The sequence below is a fragment of the Pezoporus flaviventris genome, unplaced genomic scaffold (assembly GCF_033815535.1).
Source record: "Pezoporus flaviventris isolate CSIRO_AGI_PZ_B2104156 unplaced genomic scaffold, CSIRO_AGI_Pfla_v1 ptg000040l, whole genome shotgun sequence".
NCBI classification, from domain to species: Eukaryota; Metazoa; Chordata; class Aves; order Psittaciformes; family Psittacidae; genus Pezoporus; species Pezoporus flaviventris.
This window is the reverse complement of record NW_026892588.1, coordinates 6,639,737-6,663,159: the sequence shown is the minus strand read 5'-3', so window position 1 is coordinate 6,663,159 and position 23,423 is coordinate 6,639,737. Positions and strand designations below refer to the sequence as shown.

General features: G+C 44.5%; 1 protein-coding gene across 1 annotated transcript in view; it reads right to left on the bottom strand.

Moving 5' to 3' along the window:
- The window catches only part of NR5A2 (nuclear receptor subfamily 5 group A member 2), a 94,939-nt gene that overhangs the window by 68,116 nt on the left and 3,400 nt on the right, over window positions 1-23,423 (bottom strand). The window contains exons 2-5 of the mRNA XM_061465139.1: window positions 16,496-16,633; window positions 13,969-14,087; window positions 12,520-12,661; window positions 9,120-9,766 (exon numbers count right to left, since the gene is read on the bottom strand). Of these exons, the coding sequence (XP_061321123.1) occupies window positions 9,120-9,766; window positions 12,520-12,661; window positions 13,969-14,087; window positions 16,496-16,633 (1,046 nt within the window). The remainder of the gene's footprint in view (window positions 1-9,119; window positions 9,767-12,519; window positions 12,662-13,968; window positions 14,088-16,495; window positions 16,634-23,423) is intronic.

The following is a 23,423-nucleotide window of genomic DNA, read 5'->3' as shown; positions in this document are numbered from 1 at the left end:
CTACTGAAAGCTGTTGGATGTGGAGAAATGCTGAAGCAAAGCATGAGACCGACTGGTGGTTCACCTGTCAGCAGGAATGTTTTATTCTTCCCTGGTAGCTGCCATCCACTCAGACATGCACAGGCTGAAGTAAGGGTGCTGCATGCCTGCAGAGGACAAACCCAGGCAACTCCAGCCCATTCAGTACGCTGGTGCCCTGATGCCTGTGTGTCTCTATTTTACACGCAGCAGTGTTGCCTCGTGGGACCAGTGAAGGGCAGAGCAGCCGTGGCAGCCTACTCCTAATGATGGCACAACCCCAATGCACACCTCACCCTGCCCTACAGAGGGTTTGAGTACCATGCGGGTGCAGAAACACGGGTCACAGAGTGGCTGCTAAGGGGACAAAGTCCAGCATTGTGCAGCACCTCAGTCTGCCTCCCCTACCCATTTTACACAGGAGTAAAAAAGAGTCAGTTTCAGGTCAGAGAGATGCAACATGTGAGAGAGGCAGAGCTGTGGCTCTTGAGTTAGCTGTTGTTTTAGGGTTTGCTCACAGTTATTTGCTGGTGTCCAACACAGAGCCCAGCTTCTCTTCCTGACCCAGCAGAGCCCTGAGGACACCTACAGGCCCTAATGGCTGCACCTGGCCCTCACCCACGGCACCATTGAAGCTCCAGCCAAGGTCCCAGCTCTCTGTGCTGCATCACAGGTAAGGCTCCCTCACTGTCTGTGCATGCCTTTGCCTTGTCCTCTCAAATGTCCCTGGGGCTCATGAGGGCGGTAGGGTGGGACAGTGCTGCAGATGTCCCTGAGGCCTGCCCCATGGGGGTGCCAGGCCCATGCCCCTCAGTTGGGCTGAAGCCATGGGGACTTCAGTGCCGATCAGTTTATGTGGCATGTGGAGATTCAACTCATGATGTTTCAAATCAGTTTTATAATGTGGTAAGACAGCCTGTTGTGATTTAGCCAACATTAACTCTGAATAAAACATGTTTATTCAGAATTGAAATGGTTGCAAAATTTATAATTAAGAGGTTTCTTATTTATAAATAAGTAAAAATCAAAAAACATGTAAAGGCTGTCATAAGGATATAGTGGTTACACAGCAGCTTGTTTTTAATTGCTCTTTCCAGACAGGTGTGGAAAAGTGGGAAGGATTAAATACCTGCTGTATATGTCACTTTACTAAAAGATCTGTACTGCAGTCATTTAGTAAAGTACCAGATACTGTGCTTTTCCACTGTCTTCACATTTGCTGGGGTTCAAGCCAAATGTTTCTCATTTATTTGGATATTTCTTGAATTGCGCTTAAATTTAGAGTAATTTTTTAAATAATAGTTCATCTTGTACTAAAATACACTTTCTTGAAGTTGTTATTTATTACATCTTGGCTTATATGGAGTGGGGGAAATAAGCAACTGAATTTTTTTTCCAGCACGTGAAAGTCTGCTTTGCTTCCTTTTATAAGTAGCCTTGTAACTTGAGACTATGAAGTAAAAGTGTGCTAGATTTGATGCATGAAAAAACAAACAAACAAACAAAAACCCAAACCAAATCAAAGAAAAGCCAAAACAGAACAAAAATGAAAACACAAAACTACACCCAATTTTTTTGCTAGCATAAGATGAAATGCTTCCCTGGCAATAGATGGTTGTGCTATTTTAGAAGTCTGAAAATCTGCCTGTTAGTGCATTCTGGCCAGCGTCTGGAAGTAGAGGTACCAGATCATGTTTAAATGGAGTTTGCCTTTTGATTTTACTGCCTCTTTTTGAAACTCCATTTTATAATAATTTTAAATTTTGAAATGGAAAAGACTTGAGTCCTCTAGTATGTTCCTGTGCCTATATAGCTATATAGCGCGTCCAGCATGTTCTGAGTGATCTTACAAATTACAGCAGAGTTTGAAATCTCTCAGCTTTATGCCTTTTCTCCAATAATGGGTCTGATGACTGAATGTTGTGGAAACCATATTATTGGTGCCACTACAGGTGGAACACAATTCCTCACTCTCTAAGATCTTTGTTTTGTTCAGATGTTGTGCGTCTGCATGGCTGCCCCATGGTTGGTTGTATTTGTTGCTTCGTCGAGCTCTGAATATTCAGATTTCTTAATCTTTCTTCGTAGATCACACTTTCCTGCTTTTCTTGTACTTTGTCAGCTTTTTTTAGCCCTACTGCTGAGTGGATTATGTGAGCTATTGATTCCACAGTCCTGTATGTAGAAAGATCATCCCTTAATCTCAAGCAGTTTACCTCTACATATAAAAGTATGGAGGAACATCCATTTATATTATAGGACTTCAGCAGTGTCTGATAGGAAGTCTCTGGCTTCAGTACGGCTAGGATTTCATCCTTACTGTAGGTGATCCTAAAGGCTACAGGTTAACAGAGGAACATCCATAAATCTGAACAGCCTTGTTAGATTTATAGTGGTAAACTTTCACTGTAATGGTGAACCATCCTGTACAACAGAAATATCATAGAGATACTGTACACAAGTGCTGGATCTGATAGAATGATACAGGTATCATAGAAAAAACTCTGGATCTGAAGGAAACACGTTCTGTTCCTATAGTAAGATTTACTGCTTGATTGTAAGAAATGTCAAATTTGCAGGGGGAAAAAAATAGCATTTTTGTGACAGAAACTTCCAAAAAATTGGGTTCTTTGCAAGTGAAGATCTGTCATTCTCCAATAGAACAGTAAGCAAAATCAGGAAATAGATATACAATTTTCCAAGAGACTGGAATTCTTGAATTTTTAATGTGCAATGCTCTTTCCATCACTTAGAAAAAAGAGCAAATCCTTACAGCAGAAAACAGCAGTTAAAAAATAGTCTGGAAATACAACAGGTAATGTTAACATGGATGAGCATTCACTGTTCAGTTTCTTGGCCAGTGCAGCAGTAATTTTTGGTATTCACTTTGATATCACTTTGGACTAGGCACACCAGGCAAGATCTAAAGAGTACATCTTGCCCTACAGCAATGTGATGCGTTCTTGGTAATGCAACTAAGTAATCTTTCTACTGCCACTGCTGACAATTGTCAAGCTTAAACTGGAAACTTACACTTTAAAGGAAAAAATCAAACTGCTATGGTAAACTTCTGTTTTGTGTATCAAATGTCTCCAAATCACAGATGAACATGCAAATGTGGCTTCTCCCCCCACCAAAGCTGCAATATCTGCTTCAGGTCATGTGGCAGAAGTGGCTATAGCTACGTAATTCCTCATGTCAATACTATAGCTGATTATATCTCTGCTTGTCACTAGCATTAGGGTGGGCAGGACAGCTTTTGGAATTGTTACTTATTCTAATTTTCTCTAATAACAACTAATAAAACATTGGTGTTGCACCATGGTTACTCATGGGAACCTAGGTAAGCTTGCTACAGTGAACTGGTGAATGCCGATCCATTGAAGTGTAGAAGTGGCAGTCTCCACTACTAACTGTAGCATAATTCTTTGCCTCAGCATGATGCTCAACACTGGGAATGAGATGGAAAAACGACTAAATTCATATTGACTGAACTCAGTCTCCTGCTATCAGAGGAGATCTTGTCATCTGGCAGAGTGAAACTAAAGGATCCAGCTCTGACATGAATAGGAAAAAAGAATGTCATCTTTCTTACCCCTAGAAATAGTGCCAGAGACTTAGCACCGAACAAACTGTTTAGAAAAGCTGCAAAATGACATGCCCACATGCTAAAATACAGCATTTAGTCACATCCTTTGTTCACAGGAGAACCAGAAGATTGGGAAATTAACTTCTAATAGAGTGCTCCCCTATGAGGTTCAGGTAGGTGACAGATATAATCTTCATTAAACCCTGGTTTCTCTGCCGAGGCTTCTTTCTATAGCAATGATTTTACTGCTTGAAAATTAAACTAATGATTCTACAGCAAAGAATTATTTGGCTGTGTAAGAGAAATACTTTTCCTTTTCCCCAAAATTTTTAAAATGCTTGAAAAATATTCTTTTTCAGATCCAGATGCACTTAAACCAGACAACCAACAGGTACATGTGACAACGTATTAAATAATCTGATTGTTGATATTAAGGGAAGTCCTGGACTTCAGTTTCTTGCAGCTTCCCTGACTGAAAGAGCGCTCCAGAAGTTTTATTTCGTTAGCTATGTTAGTTACATTTCTTGTCCTGATAAACCCATACTACAAAGTCCAAAAGCACTTCAAGTTATCAAATTGTCTTTGATGACTTAAGTCTAAATAATATCAACATTTTGTCACCCTGAAGAACTTTTGAGGTGTTCCACCACTGCTTTTTTTTTCCTCAAAGAACCCCCAAGTTTTCCTAGTCTGTGTTGTCAGTTTAATAATTGGATTTCTGTACTGTAATTCTTTATATGCATTTCTTGATACTTAGTTACATACAGACTGTAATTTGAAATTAAAGCCTTATTGAGTATTATATTACTGTATCTATCTAAATACATTTTACAGAAAAAAATTAAGAGATTTCAGGAATTCTGTTAATCCTACTGATACTAAGTTTGCACTGCTTTGAGAAATAATTTGAAACTCTGCTATTATAGTTGTCATTATCGGGAATATGTACTACAAAACTAAGCCTCTATTGGCTTATTAGCTGCCAAAATATCTGTATTACCAAGTACAGTAGATATTCTATATATAGGGTCCTTTTGAGATGCCTGGTAGAGCCATTGCTTCTTTGAAGACTGCATTTGCAGCTAATGAAAGCATGGACAAATTTATGCTTATAATAAAAACTCTGCCCCAGAACTGGTACTGTCTGACATCAATGAATGGCCTAAATTTGCAAACACAGTGAATAGTTTTAGGATGAGCTTCTTTAACATGAAATACACAGGCTTTTCCTGCAATAATTCACTGAATGGGTTTGTGCTCACATAGTACTTTGACCTATGACATCCTCACTAAAATAGCCAAGTAAGTCAAGGTAGTACTTTCTGTGAGTCACAAGTCCTTTAGTGCCTTTTCTGTAACTATCAACATTTAGTTAATTCTCTGATCCTCAGCCAGAACAGTATTCTGAGAACTTTTCTACAGTGCAGATTCTGTTTTCTTCCTGCTCCAAGCAGACTGCTTTCTTTTTTGGGTTCAGGAGCACTTAGCTTTGGAAGTAGTTATTGAATTTTCCCTGATCGGGCTCATAAGGAAACACTAGTCCAGTGAAACTGTCTGCATCCTTGCTTGGGGCCAGGTAACCTTTGAACTCTAGAAACTCCTGCAATATTTTCTTTTTAGCTTTGTACAAAGACCTTTCACCTGACTAAGACAGCTCACTACAAATCTAGCATCCCCAGGGCATTCCTGAGTTTTCTTAGCTGAGGATAAGATGGATATATCTTACTTTTATATTTACTGAGCTTTCAGCAACTCCAGAATAGCAAACAAAGGCCTTCTTTACTATTACTGTTAGTGTCATCTTGAGTCTATTGGGAGATTATCTCTGTATTCTTACTTTATCTGTGTATAAAGAATTATACAGAAACATTTCGCGTATGAATAAGTAAGTAATACGTGAATTTATGACAATTACTAATTACAAAGTATTCTGACTTCTCAAGACAAATAGGTATGTTTGAGATTTTTAGCAGCTGTCAAATTCAAAGTTATTCAAATTCAGTGGGCTGCAATTGACTGCTTTGGATCTTACTCTGATGTTATATTAATCCTGACTAGGTTTCTACATTCATATTTTCATTAATTTCTGATATCCAATAGGAAGATGGGAGGATCTGCTCCTCAGCAAGGATGAGCATTAGACTTAAATTACATGCTTAAATTCATACGCAGGTCAAATTCTGTAAAATGCAGTTCATGCTGTTGGCAGTTATGCTCAGTCAATATTTTTACCTTTTACATACTTACACATATAACACATTCCAAAAGAGGCACTGACAATTTTAGAGCAACAAGTGAAAAGACTGTGATAAGCATAAGCTGATAAAAGCTTCATGAAATAAAGTTTCTAACCATGTTTGCTATTACTTGACACCTCTTTGAAAATAATCAGGTTTTCAGCTAAATGAAAAGAAAAAGAGAAAATGTAAAAACTAGTGGGTTTTTTTTATTAGCTGTAAGGTACATGTGTCCTAAACCACTGATGGACTGGCTGTCATGCCCTCCTGCTTTTCAGTCCCTCCTGAACTCTGCTAATTAGAAATCTCTAGGTGTAGCAGAAAGGAAAATTTTTGCTCTTTTATATGAATTAAAGAGACGTGTAAGACTGGATTTAAAATGAAGTAAAAAGGTACAGTAAAGCATTGCAAAGATGATGTTTAGTAAATCACAGACGAATGTGCAAGGCATCACTTTTCATGACAAAATCAATATGAATTTCATACAAAACACATTTGTAATTCTTTAGTGTTTAATTATTTAAGTAATTTAAAATTTTAGTCCCAGAGATCTGCTAATGCACCTGTCTTATCTGAAAGATGTGTCAAGAATCAGTTGTTAAGTTTAAACAAGTAGGAATAATAGGAAAAATACCTTCTCAAGCAAATACAGGCTTCTCAGGTGTGTATCAGCAGGGAACAAATTTAGCTGTTCTGAAAATCTAGTTGCATCTTTATCATAATTACTTCTTCCTTTTCTTCTGCATTTAAAATCTGTCATATCCTTAGGTGTTTGGGTTTTTTTCCCTCTGCCACAGGTATTCATGTTCTGTGGAGCAATCTGAAATAGCTGCTTTTGCTACCTTGATTGGAAGGAGCTGAAACCATGGATGAATAGAAGAGAGCTGTGTTCAGGAAAGGTTTGGAAACCCTTTATTTAATTGTGATCCTCTCAGCTGCAAAGAGATGGTGTTACCTAGTGCTGTTAAAAGTGTAGAGTCTGAGCTAAACATGTTTTGAGCACCTTGCATTTTTCATGTTTTGAGCACCTCACTTTTTTCATGCTTTGAGCACCTCACTTTTTGAATTTGAGAAGCTTAAAGTTCTTAACTGTGTAATCTGGTCCCTAAATATTAGACACAGATGGATTTCCAAGTGTCTTTATACTGTTCTGGAATACCATGCAGTTTAGCTGATCTTGTCCAATTAAGCAGAAATAATAATAATCTGGGTATGCCAGAACGTATGAAACTGTATGAACTCTTAAGTTTCTAAGATGTAAAGGGTACAAATACTATGAGATGAAAACAATGCCTTCCAAAAATATGTGAAAATGAGTTTGCTAGCCAAAGGCTATATGTAGTGGATTTCTAGAATATATATATTTCCAGAAGTCTCTATGTACATGGTAGTGTATATATATATCCAGAGCCAGGAGAAATTGGTCAGCATTTTCCTTAAGTAAATTTCTGCAGTTTTTTGTGTCCATACTAGTAAACATATGTTGGTTGAAGAACATAATCCAGGCTGAGGTTGGAGGTGAAGACCATCTCTGAAACTATTCCCAGTATAGGATGCTGAATGCTTATAAAATCTGCCATGGAACCATAAATAGTAAATGTTGCTTGAATATCTGTTAATATATTCACTTTAATCAGAGACAGCATTTGAAGGCAGATAATTTCAAAATTCTTACACTTAAGAGTATCTTGGTTTGCAAGTCTCAGTGATTTTTAACATGGTTACTCTTGACTAAAGTACTCACCAGTGTATGGGTAGAAAAATCTGTTCCCTGATATTTAGAACATAGCTTATTGTAAATTTTAACTTTTAAGTTATTTAAAATGAGTAGCATGACTTATAGCTTGCTATAAAGTTGTAAACAACTTAGATAGCAAAGTTATGACATTCTTTTCCTCTCTCCAATCCATTTCCCCCACCCCCGAGTAAGCTTCTCCCTTCTTTGTATTTGTATAGACTGTTTAATCATTCCTATGGTCATTCTCATGAAAAACTGGAGAGAAATTTGAGTTGTGTGTGCAACACATACTCTTGTAATCAGGGGTTATTTCATGTGTCTGTATCATTATGGTTATGACAGAAATACTGTTGTGGCAAGCATCCTGACTGCAGCTTTTTAATGGGATCTCCCTTCTGTGCTCACGATTCATGTAGACTCAATTCTCAGTGAACTTCTACAGTAATTGTATTTGGATACTGTATTGTTTTCCCTTAGCTTGACAATAGTCAGCAAGAAATTATGGGTTGTCACAAAACTTTATAGATTTCAGCAGCAAAGAGTCGTGACAACAGCATCTGTGTAGGACACAGATTTGGTAACTAGCAATATAATAGGGAAATTCAGATGTGATATGAGCTCATCTTGAGGGAATTTTGAGACAGAAGATATTTTATTAATTCCCAAGCAAATTTCTGTATCAAGAGAGTGGTTAAAAGTGGTAGTTTATCTCTTACTGTCCAATCCCAAATTTCTAGCTTAAAATTTCAAACCTGACCACAACACACAACAAAATTGCCTTAAGAAAAAAATCTGAGAAATGTAAATGGGAGGATTTCTGGCCACCAGAGCCTTGTGCATAGGTGTTTTCTGGGTGCTTCAACAAGATTAAGAACCTAAAGGTCATTGTAGCCAGCCTAAACTAAAGGAATCCCCCATATATCAATGGTGATGAAAACCAAAATGAGTCTTTAAGGTTTCTTCTTCCTCCTTGTTTTCTATTCTGTGTATACCCTGCTTAGTATTCAGCATTCACGGTTAACTAGACACACAAGAATGCACAAAATAGTATCTCATTGAGAAAGTAAATATTTCAAATATGGATTTGTCTAATGAGTATACAGAGATGGAGAGAAATGGCTTCCCCCCCCCCCCATGGTAAATGAAGTAATGAAATAATTACATAAATTAATGTAGAACGATGGAAGAGGCATGCTTACAGCTCTGAATGCAAACCAGACAGTGAGCAGTACTGACAGGGGAGGAATAAAATTTATGCAAGGCTCTGTGGAGGTTAATAACAGTTGTGATAAATAGTAAAGCACAGAAGAGCTGAACTGAAACTTGAATCTCTCTGCTACAGCTAATTACAGGCTCAGGTGGAAGACAGCTACAAGTTTCTTTTCATAATAGTCTGCGTACTTCAAGCTAAGTAGACTAACAATGAGATGGGGCAGATGGAAGAAAAACCATGCTTTTTTCCTTGAAGTACAACATTGTAACAAATGGTAATCTTTTTCTTGATTGAATTACAATAGAGTGTAAGATTGTTACCTACCTTAAGTTCTCTAAAAAAGATGCTACTCCTAGCCCACTCAACAATGGAGAAGAGGGTTTGGTCAGCCATTTTGCACATAAGCCCAAATGTGTTGAGCTTCTCATGTTTGCTTCTGTTTGCTTGCTCTTGCTGAAGATACGCCATGATCTTAGCTTGGACTTGCGGCTCATCTGGCTCACATTTCAGGAGTTCCAATATCAGATGTGGAATACTTGCTGGTGAGCTCGTTTGATAACTATCCATGTATGAGTAGCCCATTATTGACTCTGGTGAGCTAGTGTAAGGGTCAGGGTACTCGGACTTGATAGCACGGCTTGGAAAATGGCCATAGGTTTGGTAACCTTGCAAACTACCATGGGGTGGCATTGTCATACTAATTGGAGAGGTTACAAAGGGACTTCTATCATAGTCTGTAGGAGGCAAGGCAGTATGGTTCAGAGGTAGGCCCTTGGAGGCAGAATGGATGTTCTGGATTGCAGAGGATATTGTCAGGTCAGTCGGCATTGCTTGAATCACCTGAGTCATGGCTTCCAGTTTAAGTCCATTTGCTCGGATAAGAGCTTTCTTCTGCTGCTTCAGTGCCCTGTCTCTCTTGTACATTGGTCCAAACTTGTTTCGACCGCCACGCATTCGGTCAGCTCGTACAGCTGTCAGGGGAGAGGAGGAAGTAATTCACAATTAAAACTTGGAATCAACATTCTTTAATGGAACATACATTAGGACAGAGCAGAAATGTAAAAAATGTAACTCTTCTTTCTTTTTTTCTTTTTTTCTTTTTTTTTTCCCCCAAATTCAGAGTTGCGCTTTTATTCCTAAAGAAAAAGGTTTATTTTTACTTAATAAATGCCACTCTTTTTCTGGTAATTTAAATATCACATGCATAAATTACTAACATAAAAGGACTTCTCTTTACATTGATTAGGACACAGGGACAAACACAATGTTTGGCTACAGGAATTTCACACCTGCTATGGGATCATGTGGAGATCTCAATATATATTTAGTTTTATGTCAAGCTACTATGTCATTAAGAAACAAGGGCTGATGTCCAGAATTTGTCTGAGACGTATCCAGTGGACCACATTGTCTCATAATAATCATTCCATTACTGCCTTCCACCGCAGCAAAACATCTGAAATGTAAATTGTGATATGTTCAGTAGTCACAAAGGGGAACACATTTTTCTTTGCAAAAAGGAAATACTTCCTTTGGATGATTCTGTTCAGGTTGGTATAAAACTTAGAGATTTCTAGATGGGTGAACAGCTCTATAGAAATGTTTAGCTGCCGTTGGAATGTGCAGAGAAAGCTGTCAGCTTGCTGCTTTACACACAGAAGATGGAAGTGAAACAGAAACTATTGACACTGTTCCGGCTTGTAATATCTCTGGAATTAGAAATAATTAAAACAAATCCACCTCAACAGCTGCCTTGGGAGTCATACTGGTGGTCTCTGTCACAGAAGTGTCTGTCACCATGGTGTATATGTAATGGACTAGCAAGGAGCTCTCGCCAAGCCCACCTTGCCCAATGGCAATTAGATTGAAAGAGGAACCTTTGACAGCCTGGTGACATGTTGAGACTGCTGAGATTGCTGGAGGTTAAGTTCTTGAGCTTTTTTATCTTAGGGATTAGTAGAACATTAAAAATTTATTATGAATGCTAGATACGCATAATACTGTACATTATCATAAGGACTTTAACGTTTAATGATTTTTCTGGTCCATGGTAATTTATGAACTAGACTTTAAGGCTATATATATCACTATCAGGGAAATACACATATAAATGTCACAAGTATTTACAATTATGGAAGCACATGTTCTTCCAATTTTCTAAACAAAGGAAAAGAACTTGTATGTGTGTTGATAAGGAAGCTAAAGTACATTTTCTAGAGTATCTTTAAAAATACAAGCACTTTGCTTAAATTTATAGTAAAAACGTTGCTGCTAATATTGCTGTTGAATGTTGATTTTGAGCAAAATGCAGGAAATTCATTAAATCACCATCCTAGTAAATGCACTTAACTTTAAACAATATCCCTCCAGGTATTCTGCAGTTAAAATCTGTGAACCAAATTGGATTAGTAAATGCTTTAGCACAACTCCTATAGAAATTAAGGTGAATTGTGTATAATAACAGAAGGCAAAATTTGGTCCTATATCATTGTCAGCAGTTGAGAGGAGTTAAGTAGGACTAGGTGAATGTATTTTATCCTTATTCTGAATGGCAACAATAAGAAAAGGATTTCAAATGTCTTGTTATACTATTTGAATGTGGAAGACCATGGAGTGATTCAGGATGTGTAGTGCAGTGTGTCAGTGCTAGCTCAGTTCTGCGGGCAAATAGAGTAGTATTGAATCCATCAAACTGCAGAAGGCTGATTTTTTCTGTTCATCTTCAGTTTTATCAACAGCTTTCCTTTGCCAGACTCAGGTGATTGGGTCTTATCCTTTATGGTTGCCTTAGTGGTTTATGGTTTCCCTCCTTGGCCTGATTTTTCCTGGTTAAGCATCTAGGGTGAATGCCATTTCAGTACATTTGTAAGGCTAAGGAATTTAGGAGCTTGTCCTTGGTCAAGCAGAAATGTTATTTGCTGAGATGTCTGAGTTTTAATATTTTATATACCAAAGCTAGAATGAACTCTGTATGATTCTCAAATTTGAGTTGATAATTTTGTTTCAGTTATCTCAAAGGGTATTGTACACTTTTCATTGTTCTCTGTACATGAGAAAATGAAATGAAGTCAAAAAGCATACTTCAAAATGCCTTATTCTCTTTCATTTGTAATAGCATCTCAGGTGTAGCATCCCAAGAATATAGGACACAACTTTAGAGATTATTTGGTTCCTTAATCTCAAAGGCAAATTGGTGTGAGGAAAAACCTTCATTTTCTCTGTTTCCTTTTTTTTTTTTTTTTGCCTTATTGTCAGAAGAATACACACATATATGTACACATATAAATATATATATACACACAAACCTAGATAAAACATAAATAAAATCAGGTTGCTCTCCATAGCAATGACTTTTTTTCCCTAATCTGGACACTTCTTGCATACTTCATGTTTAATCTAAATTAAATCTTTTCAAAAAGATGCAAAGCTATCGTATCTAGATCCATTCATTCACAAACTCTAAAATTATAAAATATTAAATTACATAAATTTATGGAAAAATAGATTATGGTCTTGACTACTTGTTAGTGATTTACTCTTTAGTCAGAGTTTTTAATAAAGGAACAATTTCACTGAGCAATTTCGCCTTTTACTATCTTTTTAAACCCATGATAAATACATACCATTTATTACACAAAATAGCATGTAATAACATACATAATCCTATAATTTTCAAAATTAATCTATAGTATAGTTGAAAATACAGCAAGACTGTAGCTCTTACCTTCCAATTTCATTCCAACGCTTAGACATTTTTGAAATCGACAGTAAGGGCATCGTTTTCTCTGTGTTTTGTCAATCTGGCAATTCTGGTTCTCTATACACGTGTACCTTTTGTTATTCTGGACTGTTCGCTTAAAGAATCCCTGTGTGACAGACAGAAAAGTTAGCCTGTTTGACTTGAATAGTGTGTTTCATAATTTAATTTCATGGAAATCATTGTAACTTATTTTTCATACACCACTCAAGCACTTACAAAGTTACATAATTTACTTTAGATTACAGTGAGATATACCCAGGAGAAAACCACCAGGAGATTATCTTGTGTCTGTGATGTGTTGCATAGACTGATGTCAAAGCTTTGTTAGACTGGCTTTAGTCTCCTGTGCCCCTAACAGTCGTAGCAGAAACAGTGAGGTTGACCAGTTCCTTTTGTATTCTTTAATCATTACAAAATGATTAAAGTCTTTTCTGTAAAGGAGTTTTACATTAAATAAGTAGGGACACTGTTGCAAAGGTAACAGAACTACAGAGTACGACTGGCTACTGTGCAACCCAGTGGTGCACACTAGAGGCATAATACGTGCTTGTTGTTCATTTCTCATTGATTATTTTTTAGTGCAAATAAAATGTGCAAAGTTAATTTTTTCATGCAGCTAGGTACTTTTAAATGCATTATTTTGGTGAAGGAGTTTTCTTTACAGTGCATTGCTTCAATACCCATAAAGAACTTTGAAAAAATTTTACATTACAAATTTGAACTGCCATAAATTATAAGTACTTAAACGCTTTAGAATAATAGAACCATGCAGATATTTATCTTCCAATATGATAAGTTGCATTTACAAATGTTTAATTCTCAAAATTAATGAACAATCTAAACCAAATCATGAGTTACTTGACTTTGTGTGTCAAGTGAGCTCTGACAGTTACAGATTGCATGAAAAAAAAGTGCATAGTCATTATAGCCACAGAATTGCACTTTGTAACATTGAAGGATGAAAAAAAATGTTTATAAATCTGCATTAGATTTGGCAAAGCTATAGGAAAAGGATGCTTTTTGTACTTTACCCTCCAGGAACAGAAATGCTCTGAATGTATATAAATCACATAAAATCCATATTTGGGACAGGTAGGAATGAAAGTTGTTGTAGAACTACACTTCACAATAGCAAAATGCTGAAAAGCAATGACAAAACTACAATGCATAACAGTCCAAGTTGTTTCTATCTGTGCAGATGAGATTTCTTCAAGATCTAAGTCCTAAAGCTTTTCCATGGTTAATTTTTTGTATGAATATAACAAAAAAGTATCAAAGAACCCAAATTATTGCACATCTGGTTTATTTAACTATCATTTTTTCTGTTTATATTTGAAAGTTAGGGATTTTTTTTTTGGGGGGGTAGGGGCAGGGGGCTGTACTTGTGTTTATATGAAGTAATCAGTACAGAACCTTGCAGCTTTCACAGGTGAGAAGTCCATAATGGTACCCAGACACTTTATCTCCACAGACCGGACACAGTTCCTCAAGGTCTTCATCATAAGAGTAATTCACCATTTTAAACTGAGACACTGGGGAAAGGAGAAATAGCACATTGAATTAGAATCTACATTAATAGCTCAAATTTTCTGCAACTGTTCTCACGTAGAGAGAAAGTAATTCAGATTGGAGGGAAAAAAAAGTTTTATTTTTAAAAAACATAGCTTGCATTGAGACATGAAACTTTTCATCAACGGCAAATCTACATCATACTTAGCAAGTGGAACAAAACCCCTCAGCTCTTCAATTTTAGGTTCTAAATATTTATATTTACTGAGTGCTGTTAGCCTAGTCCGTACTTTATGGAATCGCCAAGTAAATTAATTCATTTAAATCCGAAAACTATCAGGGGGAAGCTTTAAAAAAGCAGAACGAAAAGATTGTCACTTGTGCATTTAAAGTAACTCAGTTTGTTTCCTTTAAAGTTTTCTTTCAACATCAGCCTGCAAATATTTACTTAGCCTAGACTTGTATCTTACAGACCCAGCACTTTTGCGCGCCGTTAAATGCAAGTTACTTACTTGCAAAACCCGGTTAAAGCAGCTCCCTCCGCGCCCGCAAACTCGTTGTCTGGGGGTGACAACCTGCCCTCGGAGGCAGTTCGCTCTCCCGCTGCCGGGCCTATGGTGAGGGCTCCGTGGCCGGAGTCCCCGGGGTTCGCAGCCACCGCTCCCGCGGCGTCGGGGGAGACGCTTTTCGGCTCTCCGCGGGTCAGCAGAGACGTGGCTGGCCGGAGTCACCGGCCGCGGGGGATGTGGTCGGGGCTGCCCAGCCAGCGTTCCCCGGTAGCAGGGGAGGGCGGAACGTGCGCGCCAGGGCTGCCTGAAGTTTCTGCCGCTCGGGTAAAAGGCGGGGAGGAGCCGGCCTTCAGGGGGAGCGGGGAGGTAAAATAAGCTGAATGAAGGTACAGAGCGCGGTCACTTGAGCCGGGTTGCCCCACAAAGAGCCCAGTCAGGCTCTCTGGTTACTCCCAAAAAGAAACCACGACGCTCACCGCGGGGCCGGTTTTCTACCCCTTCCCTGCTGTTAAAACCTCCGATCTGCTCGGCAAGCCTAGAGGCACGGAGGGCTCCTGGCCAAGGCCAGAGGCGCCGGGCATCTCAGCGGCACCGCTTAGGATGTCGCCTATTTGCCGGTAACCTCGCGGCTGCCGCCGTTCGGGATCACCGGGGCAGTCAGAATCCGCCCAAAGTCCCCGGACCGGCCGCCACTCCGTAAGGGTAAGGGGGCTGCCCCCGGCGCTCGGGACAGCTGCCGGAAAAAGCGGGGAACATTGATCCACCAGCAGGCAGCCGGGAAAACGTTTCCAGAGCGACCTCGGTGCGGACAGGGATCGGGGATCGCCGCTTTCCAGCGGCGTAGGGCGGATTCGGGGAGACCGCAGGCGGAGGAGGAGGGCCCAGCCCTCCCCTCTGCTCGCATCCGCGGCTCCAGGGCCCAGCCCTGGGACAAAGTTCCCCCCTCCTCGCAGGAAAAGCCAAGTGGGAAATTAGGGGTTTTCCGAGCGCCATGCCCTGGTACGGAGCCACCTCCACGGCGAGCAAAGGGGTGGGCGGGCCACCCCCAGCATCTCCGAAGCTGCCGTCCCACCCCACCTCTGCTTCCCAGCAGACTCCCAGGAAGGACAGTTTCGAAAGAGCAGTGGGGACGCGAATTTCTGCACCGGGAGAGGCCCGGGGCGGGGCAGGCACTGCCCGCTTACCGGGCGGCCGGCTCCGAGGCAGGGAGCTGACACCCCGCGGCGGCCCTGGGAGAGGGTGCAGCGCTGCGACCCGGAGCAGGGCACCGGGAACAGCCCCGTCCAGCCCCGCAGAGGCATTTCCAGCCCTATCCCAGCTCGGGCATCCCGCTGTCTTACCGAGGACCCCGCAGGGGCGCGAACCCAAAGCTGTCTACTGCCAAGTTTGTCTCCGCTGCCCCTGACACATGTGATGTTGCCTGCGGGCGTCGCACACGCGGGACAGAGCCCTCGAGACCCCTTTCGGGAGGTGTGTGGCACACGAAGGTGCTCGGCAGGAGTTTCCCGCTTAACTCCCCCTGCCATAAACTTCGAGTCAGCTTTGCCATGACCGGGGACTAGACCGAGTCCCCCGGATCTACAGCAGGGCCGGTGTCTACGGGCAGTGACCGGCGGGGCTTCTGTAACCCGTCTGTTCCCGCCAGCCAGATACTTGACGGCTCCCCGGCCGCGATTGCACCTCCCGGCCGGGGCCTTGCCACAGCTTCGGCGCTGGTGTCCCGGTCCCCGATGCCCGGCCGAGCCACTCTGGAAGTTGGCGCACAAAAGGAGGGGCTCGACTGGGCGCGGGGCAGGGCGGAGGTGGCGGCGGGGAAGCTCGCAGGCAGCAGCCGTAAACTTTTTTGGCAGGACGAAGGGGCGCTTTGCTGAAGGGAGCCCGAGAGTGCTCGGAGTGGGAACGCCGTGCCTTTCCCCCCTTACCTTGCATGTTTTCCGGCATCTGCCCCTGTTCCCCATTCGACCGTGCGAGTCCCAGGGCCTCCGTCTCCACTTTGGGCAGCATGACAAGGCGGCTGCGGGCCGGGCTGGGGGCTCCGTGTCCGTCCGCGACACCAGCACCTGGACACGGCAGCACAGATTTAGCTGGAGCAAGGGGTGCACTGCGGCCGCTGCCTCTTCCTCCTCCTCTTCCCTCCCTCTGCTCCACGCCAGCCCTTGCCCTGCTACAACGGGAGCACGGAGCGGCCCCGGCCACCGGGAACAGCAGCCGGGTGTCCGCGGCTGAAGGAGCCGCGGAGCGTTAGTCGGGCTGCAGGCGGCGGGGGTGGAGAAGACAGGAGGAGGAGGAAGACCGGGGGGTGCCGGGGAGGAAGGAGGAACCCCGGGAGCCTGCAGCAACTCTGGCCGGGGCTCAGCGCGGCGGCAGCCCGGCGTCCCGATCCATGTGGAGCGGCACAGTGCACAGGAGCGCTCTGCCACCGCTGGTGCTGCTAGACAGGGTTCCCACCCCCGACCCCCTCCTCCCTTTCTTCCTCCTCCTCCTCCTCCTCCTCCTCCCCCCTCTACAAGTGCGGTGGTGCCGAGTCGGGACCTTTAGCCCCGCACCCGCGGGGAGGCGCTCCAGGAGCCAGGGGGCTGCAGGGTGCTGGGGGCTCTGGCGAAGGGGGGAGCCCCACACCACCCTTGCAGCCAATAAGACAGAGGCGGGATGAGCAACACCCTCCGCGCACACACACGCCCCACACATGCACAGGATCACGCAGACTTGCCCAGCGCATACACCCCTGCCCGGTTGTTACAGCGGGGGGCGGGGTGAGGGCCTGGGGTGCAGCCGCCCCTCCTCTCCCCGGCGGAGCCCGACGGACCACCAGCCCGTGGTGCTCTTCCCTGCATGAGGGCAGATGAGCTCCAGCTTCCTTGAGGTCGGAGGAGCAATTCTCCCCGTCCGAGCAGCGGCGGCTGTGGAGACACCGGCCCTCTCCTTCCCTCCGAGCTGGCAGGGGTAGACAGCGGAAACCCTAGCGCTTGGAGAACTCCAGCCCTTGCGGCCACGTTGCCGTCGCGCAGTCCTGGAGCCTGAGAAAAGCGGGCTGGAGCTCCTTGTACCTGTTCTGGTAGTTTGGGTTTCCCTCCCCTAAACTTGCGAAATCTGTGTCAGTTGCATTGTTTGCACAAAAGCCAGTGCCCTGGCAGAGCCTCTGCTTGGGTAAGAGCCGTCCTTTCCCGGCTCACGGCGCAGCTAGCGGCACTTGTTTCCAAGTTGTCCCAAATAAGTCGTTTCTAGCAAGCGGGTGCCTCAGCGGTGACAGCCGGCCGCCCCGAGGCCCTGTGCGGCGTGGGCCGGCCGGGGGGGGGGCGAGTTGCTCTGCGAGCCAGGCCGGGGCAGGGGGTCTGTCCGGCCCCGCTGCCCTTCCTGCGCCGAGGGCGGCCGGGGGCTCCGCTGCGCTCCCGTTACGGCGCGCAGGTTCGGTGGTGTGGGATGAGTGGCATTTGCACCTTTGAAGGCATCCGAGCTCCACGCCCGGGCTGCCCGTACCCCTCTGACACTTCAGTCTTCGTTGTGTATATTAAGAGCTGAAAATATTTGGCGTTGAAAATTGCTTCCGATTGAAAGTGAGGCGCAGAACTACCTCCATCGCAGGGTGTAGCGTTTCCCATCGGCTGGGAGAAAGTTTGTGAAAACGGACACTTGTAACCTATTAAACACCTCTGACGAGGTGACCAGCCGTGGGACAAGCCCTCCACCTGCAGAGAGCCGGCTCCACCGTGCTCTTTCATAGAACTTCAAACTTTTCACATCCAGTAAATGGAAGAAGGGACCTTTGCTTAGTTCAGTGCAGATCCCGAGCCAACTCACCACCAGTACCGCTGGAACAGAAAGTGTATCTCCTTCTCTGTGCAGGCTTTGCTACTCTGGGTATGGACCCAACGTGTAGAAAGGCTTGGACCTCTCGGGCTCCTTCCATTCCCACCTTTTCCCCATTCCCCTTCTAGCGGGAGGGCAAGCAGGTGAACTCAATCTGTATCAACACATTTCTCAAGTTATGATCTCACATTTAGCAGTTCGCCTACGAATAAATTTTAGGACAGCACCATGGCGAGCTGCGGGAGCGGCCAGATCGATGGCCAAGGCGGGTGGCTGAGAACCATCCCAAGGGAATGGCCTCGTTTCTAGGCAGAAGTATCTCTCAGCCCTTGGGAAGTTGGTTCCAGATACACCAGTTAAAAGCAACCCCTTTCCCAGACGTCGCCGTGTAGCATCGCCCTGAGCCGAGCCCGGATGGCTCAGCACCAGCGGCGCTCGTAGCACAGCGGCGGCTCCGCTCCTCCGGGCTCCGCCAGGAGTCAGTCAGGGCCGCGAGGCCTGTGGCCGGCCGCTTCTGCATACTGCTGGCCCGGTGGGTGGCCAGAGGACGCGGGGGGCAGCTCACAGAGGAGCTTCGCCTTCTAACAGCCCTGCCCCGCAGGAGAGGCGTTGTCAGAGCACATTTACTGCAGACCATCGAAGTTTAATACACATCTGCAGGACACCGCCAAACCTGGGTCCTGCAGCCCGCTGGGCTGCTGCGGGGCAGGAGCCGATCCCTTCCCTCCCGCTCGCCACTCTGTGGGTCACGCCGTTTGACGACGCCCCACCGGGGCGCTCCGTGCCGCCGCGCTCTTTCGTGCTGCTTCGGGAAAGGCACCCGCGTTATAGGGGAAAGCCGGGGAAGGAAAGCCCGCTTCCGGACAGGGCAGGCGAAAACCGTCCGAGCGCAGTCGGAGCCGGGTGGGCCCGGGCCGGGGTGGCTTTCTCGGCCAGCACTCCCCCTCGGGCACGGCCCTCGCATTGCTCCTGGGGCTCTTCGCTCCTATTCGTGGGCTTAATGGCATTCCGCCGGGGAAGAGTTTGGAAAGAATTCAAACTGTGCATCGCAAAGCCACTCCGCGAGCTATCGCTATGGATGAACATACTTTGGAGTGGCTATTACACATCCACATTTCTCCGAAGTAACAGTTTAGGGCAGTACGTATTATAAATGATACCTGGTCCCTTGTGGCTACATTTAATTTAACATGAAGTTCTAGCTCTCACGATTGCCTTGAGCAACCTTAATTACCCTTTCTTCTAATCTCTTCTCGGCTCCTTACTAAGTTCTCCAGACTTTTTTTCCAATGTGATTTCTCTACTGAGTTTGCCTGCCTTGTTCTGACTTTGCCTGAAGGTCTTGATTGACGCGTGTAATTATAATTATAAAACATGATGGCTCGGGGAGCCTCCGGCAGCCTTGATTAGTACAAGGAGCAAGACCTGGAATATGTTATACTTCCCTGTTTAAGTGTATGCAGATTTACATTAAAAACCCCACTGCCTAATTTTAAATAATCTGAAGCTTCTTCCACCTCTTTGTTTTCAAGGTAGGGATCTGAGTGATGGTATTTCAAGCAAGCTCCAATTTCTTACAGTTTCAATGAGACCAAAGAGCCTGGGCAAAATTCAAAGCCTTTTTTCCTAAGCAGAGACATTTCCGACTTGGAGGGTCTGCTCCATGAGCAACAAATAGCACGCTCCCTTCTAACTTTGCGTCGGAGAAAGTCTGATTTATCTTCCCTGCAAACTAGAGAAAGAGAAATTTTGGGGGGAACGTTCAAGACAGACTCCACATAAGCAAACTGGAGAACTATGGAGGGCTGTAACTTTTCTGCTGGGAAGTCTAAATCCAGAGCCGCTCAAAAAGACCTGGAGGGAAGTATTTAAGGAGGAGAGAATGCCGCATCCTGCCCCCGCTTCCTCTCCCGCTGGGCATTCCCATTTGCCGCCAGCCCAGAACTGCTCTGATCAATCGCTCACTGAAAACGGTGCCTGCAGCCGAGCGCGGAGGGGGAGTCCGCGCCACGCAGCTTGCCCCAGCGCAGCGGCATGGCCCCGAGCACACCCCCGGGCACAGGCGGGCACGGAGCGGGGCTGCTCCGGGCAATGTCGTGGAGCAGCGCAGCAGGGACGGGACCCCTCGGCAGAGGGGAAAGTTCGTAACCGGAGTTTGCTGCTTCACCTCGCGCACCTCACGCTCAACTTTTCGAGACTGTGGAAAAGTGTATCCAACACAAGCTCTATTCTATTCTGCCCTCCCCACTTCCCCATCACTTTTATTTTATCTTCTTTCCTCCTCTTCTCTCCTCCCTTTCGTCTCATATATTCTCTCCCCCCCCCCCCGAACCTTGTTATAAACAGCTCACCCCTACAGTACGAAGGGGGGAGTACGTCGAAACCTTCCAAATCCTGTAGCAAACAGACTCCTCTCATCAGTGTGCCGAGGACATACTGCTTTAACTCCTAAGGATTACTTTGAGTGGAGGCTGTTAGTGCCTCCAGCTCAGGCTTTAGAAAGCAAACTGGCCTCTCTAGAGAGCTAAAAAAAAAACCAACCCAATCTAATCAATCCCAAGCATAAAAATACTATTTTTTTTCTTTTCTATTTTTTTTTTTTTATCCACTGGCAGCGAATCAGAATGCGTGCTTTAGGCTGAAATACTTTCTGTAGTAGAACACCCGCCACAGAGGATCGCTTTCCAAAGCTTATTGCCTTTTTTTTCTGCTGCGAATCATTCACTTTGCCTTACGGAGATGTCGATCCTCTCTGGCCCAACATGGAGAACCATTTCCAAGCAGGCAATTATTGCCCGAGAAGCTGTATTTCACGCCCGGCCGAGCTGCTGCCGCAAGCCGGTGTGCGCTGCTGCCTTACAAACACCTGGCAGCGGCGTGGTGCGAAATTACAGGAGGCTCCGGAGTGCGGTCTGAGCCGGGCCAAGTGGGTGGTAAAGCACCGCCGTGATTGCCTTTCGTTTACTGCTAAGGGAATCACCGATGTGGGGTGGTAACGCTTCACCTCGGCCCGCCCGGTGCCCCGGGCGCACCGCGGGGCCTGGGACGGCACACGGGAGCGCAGGGAGGGCTGTCACTGCTCCCTTCGGGGAGGCAGCTTTTCGGCGGAGATGTTACTGAACAACCTGGAAGGCGTGGAAGGGATGAGGCCGCGGGGAGGTGCGCCCGGGGGGAGGCGGTGAGCACTGCCCGGAGCCCGAGGGGAGGGGACCTCCCGGGTCAATGGCATCAGCAGCGAGCCGCAGCCTTTTCCACGCGGCAGCCTTTATCCTTTACCCACTAGGACACTTAAGATCCAGTTTCGCAAGCAGGAACTCTGTTAGATATGTGTGTGTGTGTTTTCCCGTTAAATTACATGAGCTCCGCGGGGAAAACTCCTTCTAGCCCTGCGCTGCTTGGACCTGTTGCCGCTAACGATGCGACGGGAAAACGCGCTCCTTCCAATCGCTCCTGCCTGCCGCGGGGGGAGGCGGCTCCCCCTTCCTACTGGGAGGCGAGGCGGTGAACGCGAAAGCAGAGGCTCCGCGGCCGCCTGCCCTGACGCAGAGCCGCTGCTCCGCCCTGTGCTCCGCGGTGCGCGCGGCCGGCAGCGCTGCCAGCGGGGGTCGCCGAGGGGCTGGGCCGAAGGGACGCTGCGGGCGGTACCGGCTCTACCCTCCTCGGCCGAGAACCCACAGTCCCTCTCCAGCACTGGCAGTTTATTACTCTTCTGATGAGGCTCTTTTGTTTCTGCCTGCGCTGCCCTTTTGGAACATATAATTAAAAACCCTAGAGCTTGGCCTGGGAAGAGAACTAATATATTTATATCTAAAGAAAGACTCCTGTCAGGGCTCAGGGCTAGTGTCTGTATCGTAAGAGTTAATTGATCTCTATCCTGTACAGATAGGCTTAAAAATGAATTTTCTTTTCGCTGAGGCAACTGACGATCTGTTGGTGGAAAAAAAAAACAACAAAAACCCAGATGTTTTAGGTCTGCTTCCTCCTCTTCCCTCTAATAATTATGTTTTTAGCTTGGAAGACTTTATTTAAAAATAATTTGATAGCTGATCTTTATCATGAAAAAGTTTAAGCTCATATATACATATAGATCTCATATAACATTTCTCAACACATAAGCATAAAATCATAAAACAAACCCTGAGAATATAAACTAGGCATAGTTTATACTGAGAAATCTTGATAAGGGTTGCGTACATATGCATGTCTGTTCATTGTATTCATATATATTAATAGATAAGCTTGCATATCTGGGTAACGTGTATAATGTACTCGTGTAATGTGTGAGTAAACTCTAGACACTAATAACAATTTGGCTTGAGAAGTTGTAATGGTTTTCCCCACAATGCAGCCAAACACAGCTCTTGATGCAGATAATTCTTTCCTTTCACCCTGTTTAAAGACAAGTTTGAGAGCTGACCTTTAAATTACCCACACGGACGAGTGGTTAGAGGCGTTTTGTCGGCATTGGAGGTTTCCCTCTGGGGACTAAAGGCATCGTCATTGTTACTTTGCCTCATGCACTGGATATTTAAAATCAGACTAACTGGAAAAAATAGGGGGTGAATGTGAATACGGCCCCTTTGTAGAGAGCTCATTGGCAGTATAATGATGGGAAAAGTATTTAATGGAAAGAAAATTGATTAAAGAATAACAGCAAAAGTTCACTGTTACAAAAAAGTCAGCCCAAAGCGTTCACTCCTGTAGAAGGTTTGCCTGCATCATTGCTGGCCAAGATCTTAATCCAAGCTTTAAAAGATAATATTTGCTTTAAAAGGTAATATTTGCTGCCTTTGCTAATCATGCAAACTTTCATTATATATGCGTAATAATAATAATGATGATAATAATAACAACATGTAAAAGCAAACCTTGGCAAACTGAAGAGCACTGATTATAATACTGTACACTGCCTGAGGACATACATTAAAATTAAGATGGCAGTAAGCATTTTACAAGCTGAAAAATTTCACAGTAAGAAACTACAAGTAGATTATTTTTCCTCTTACATAACTATTTTTTCATGTTAATGAAACAGTTATTTTT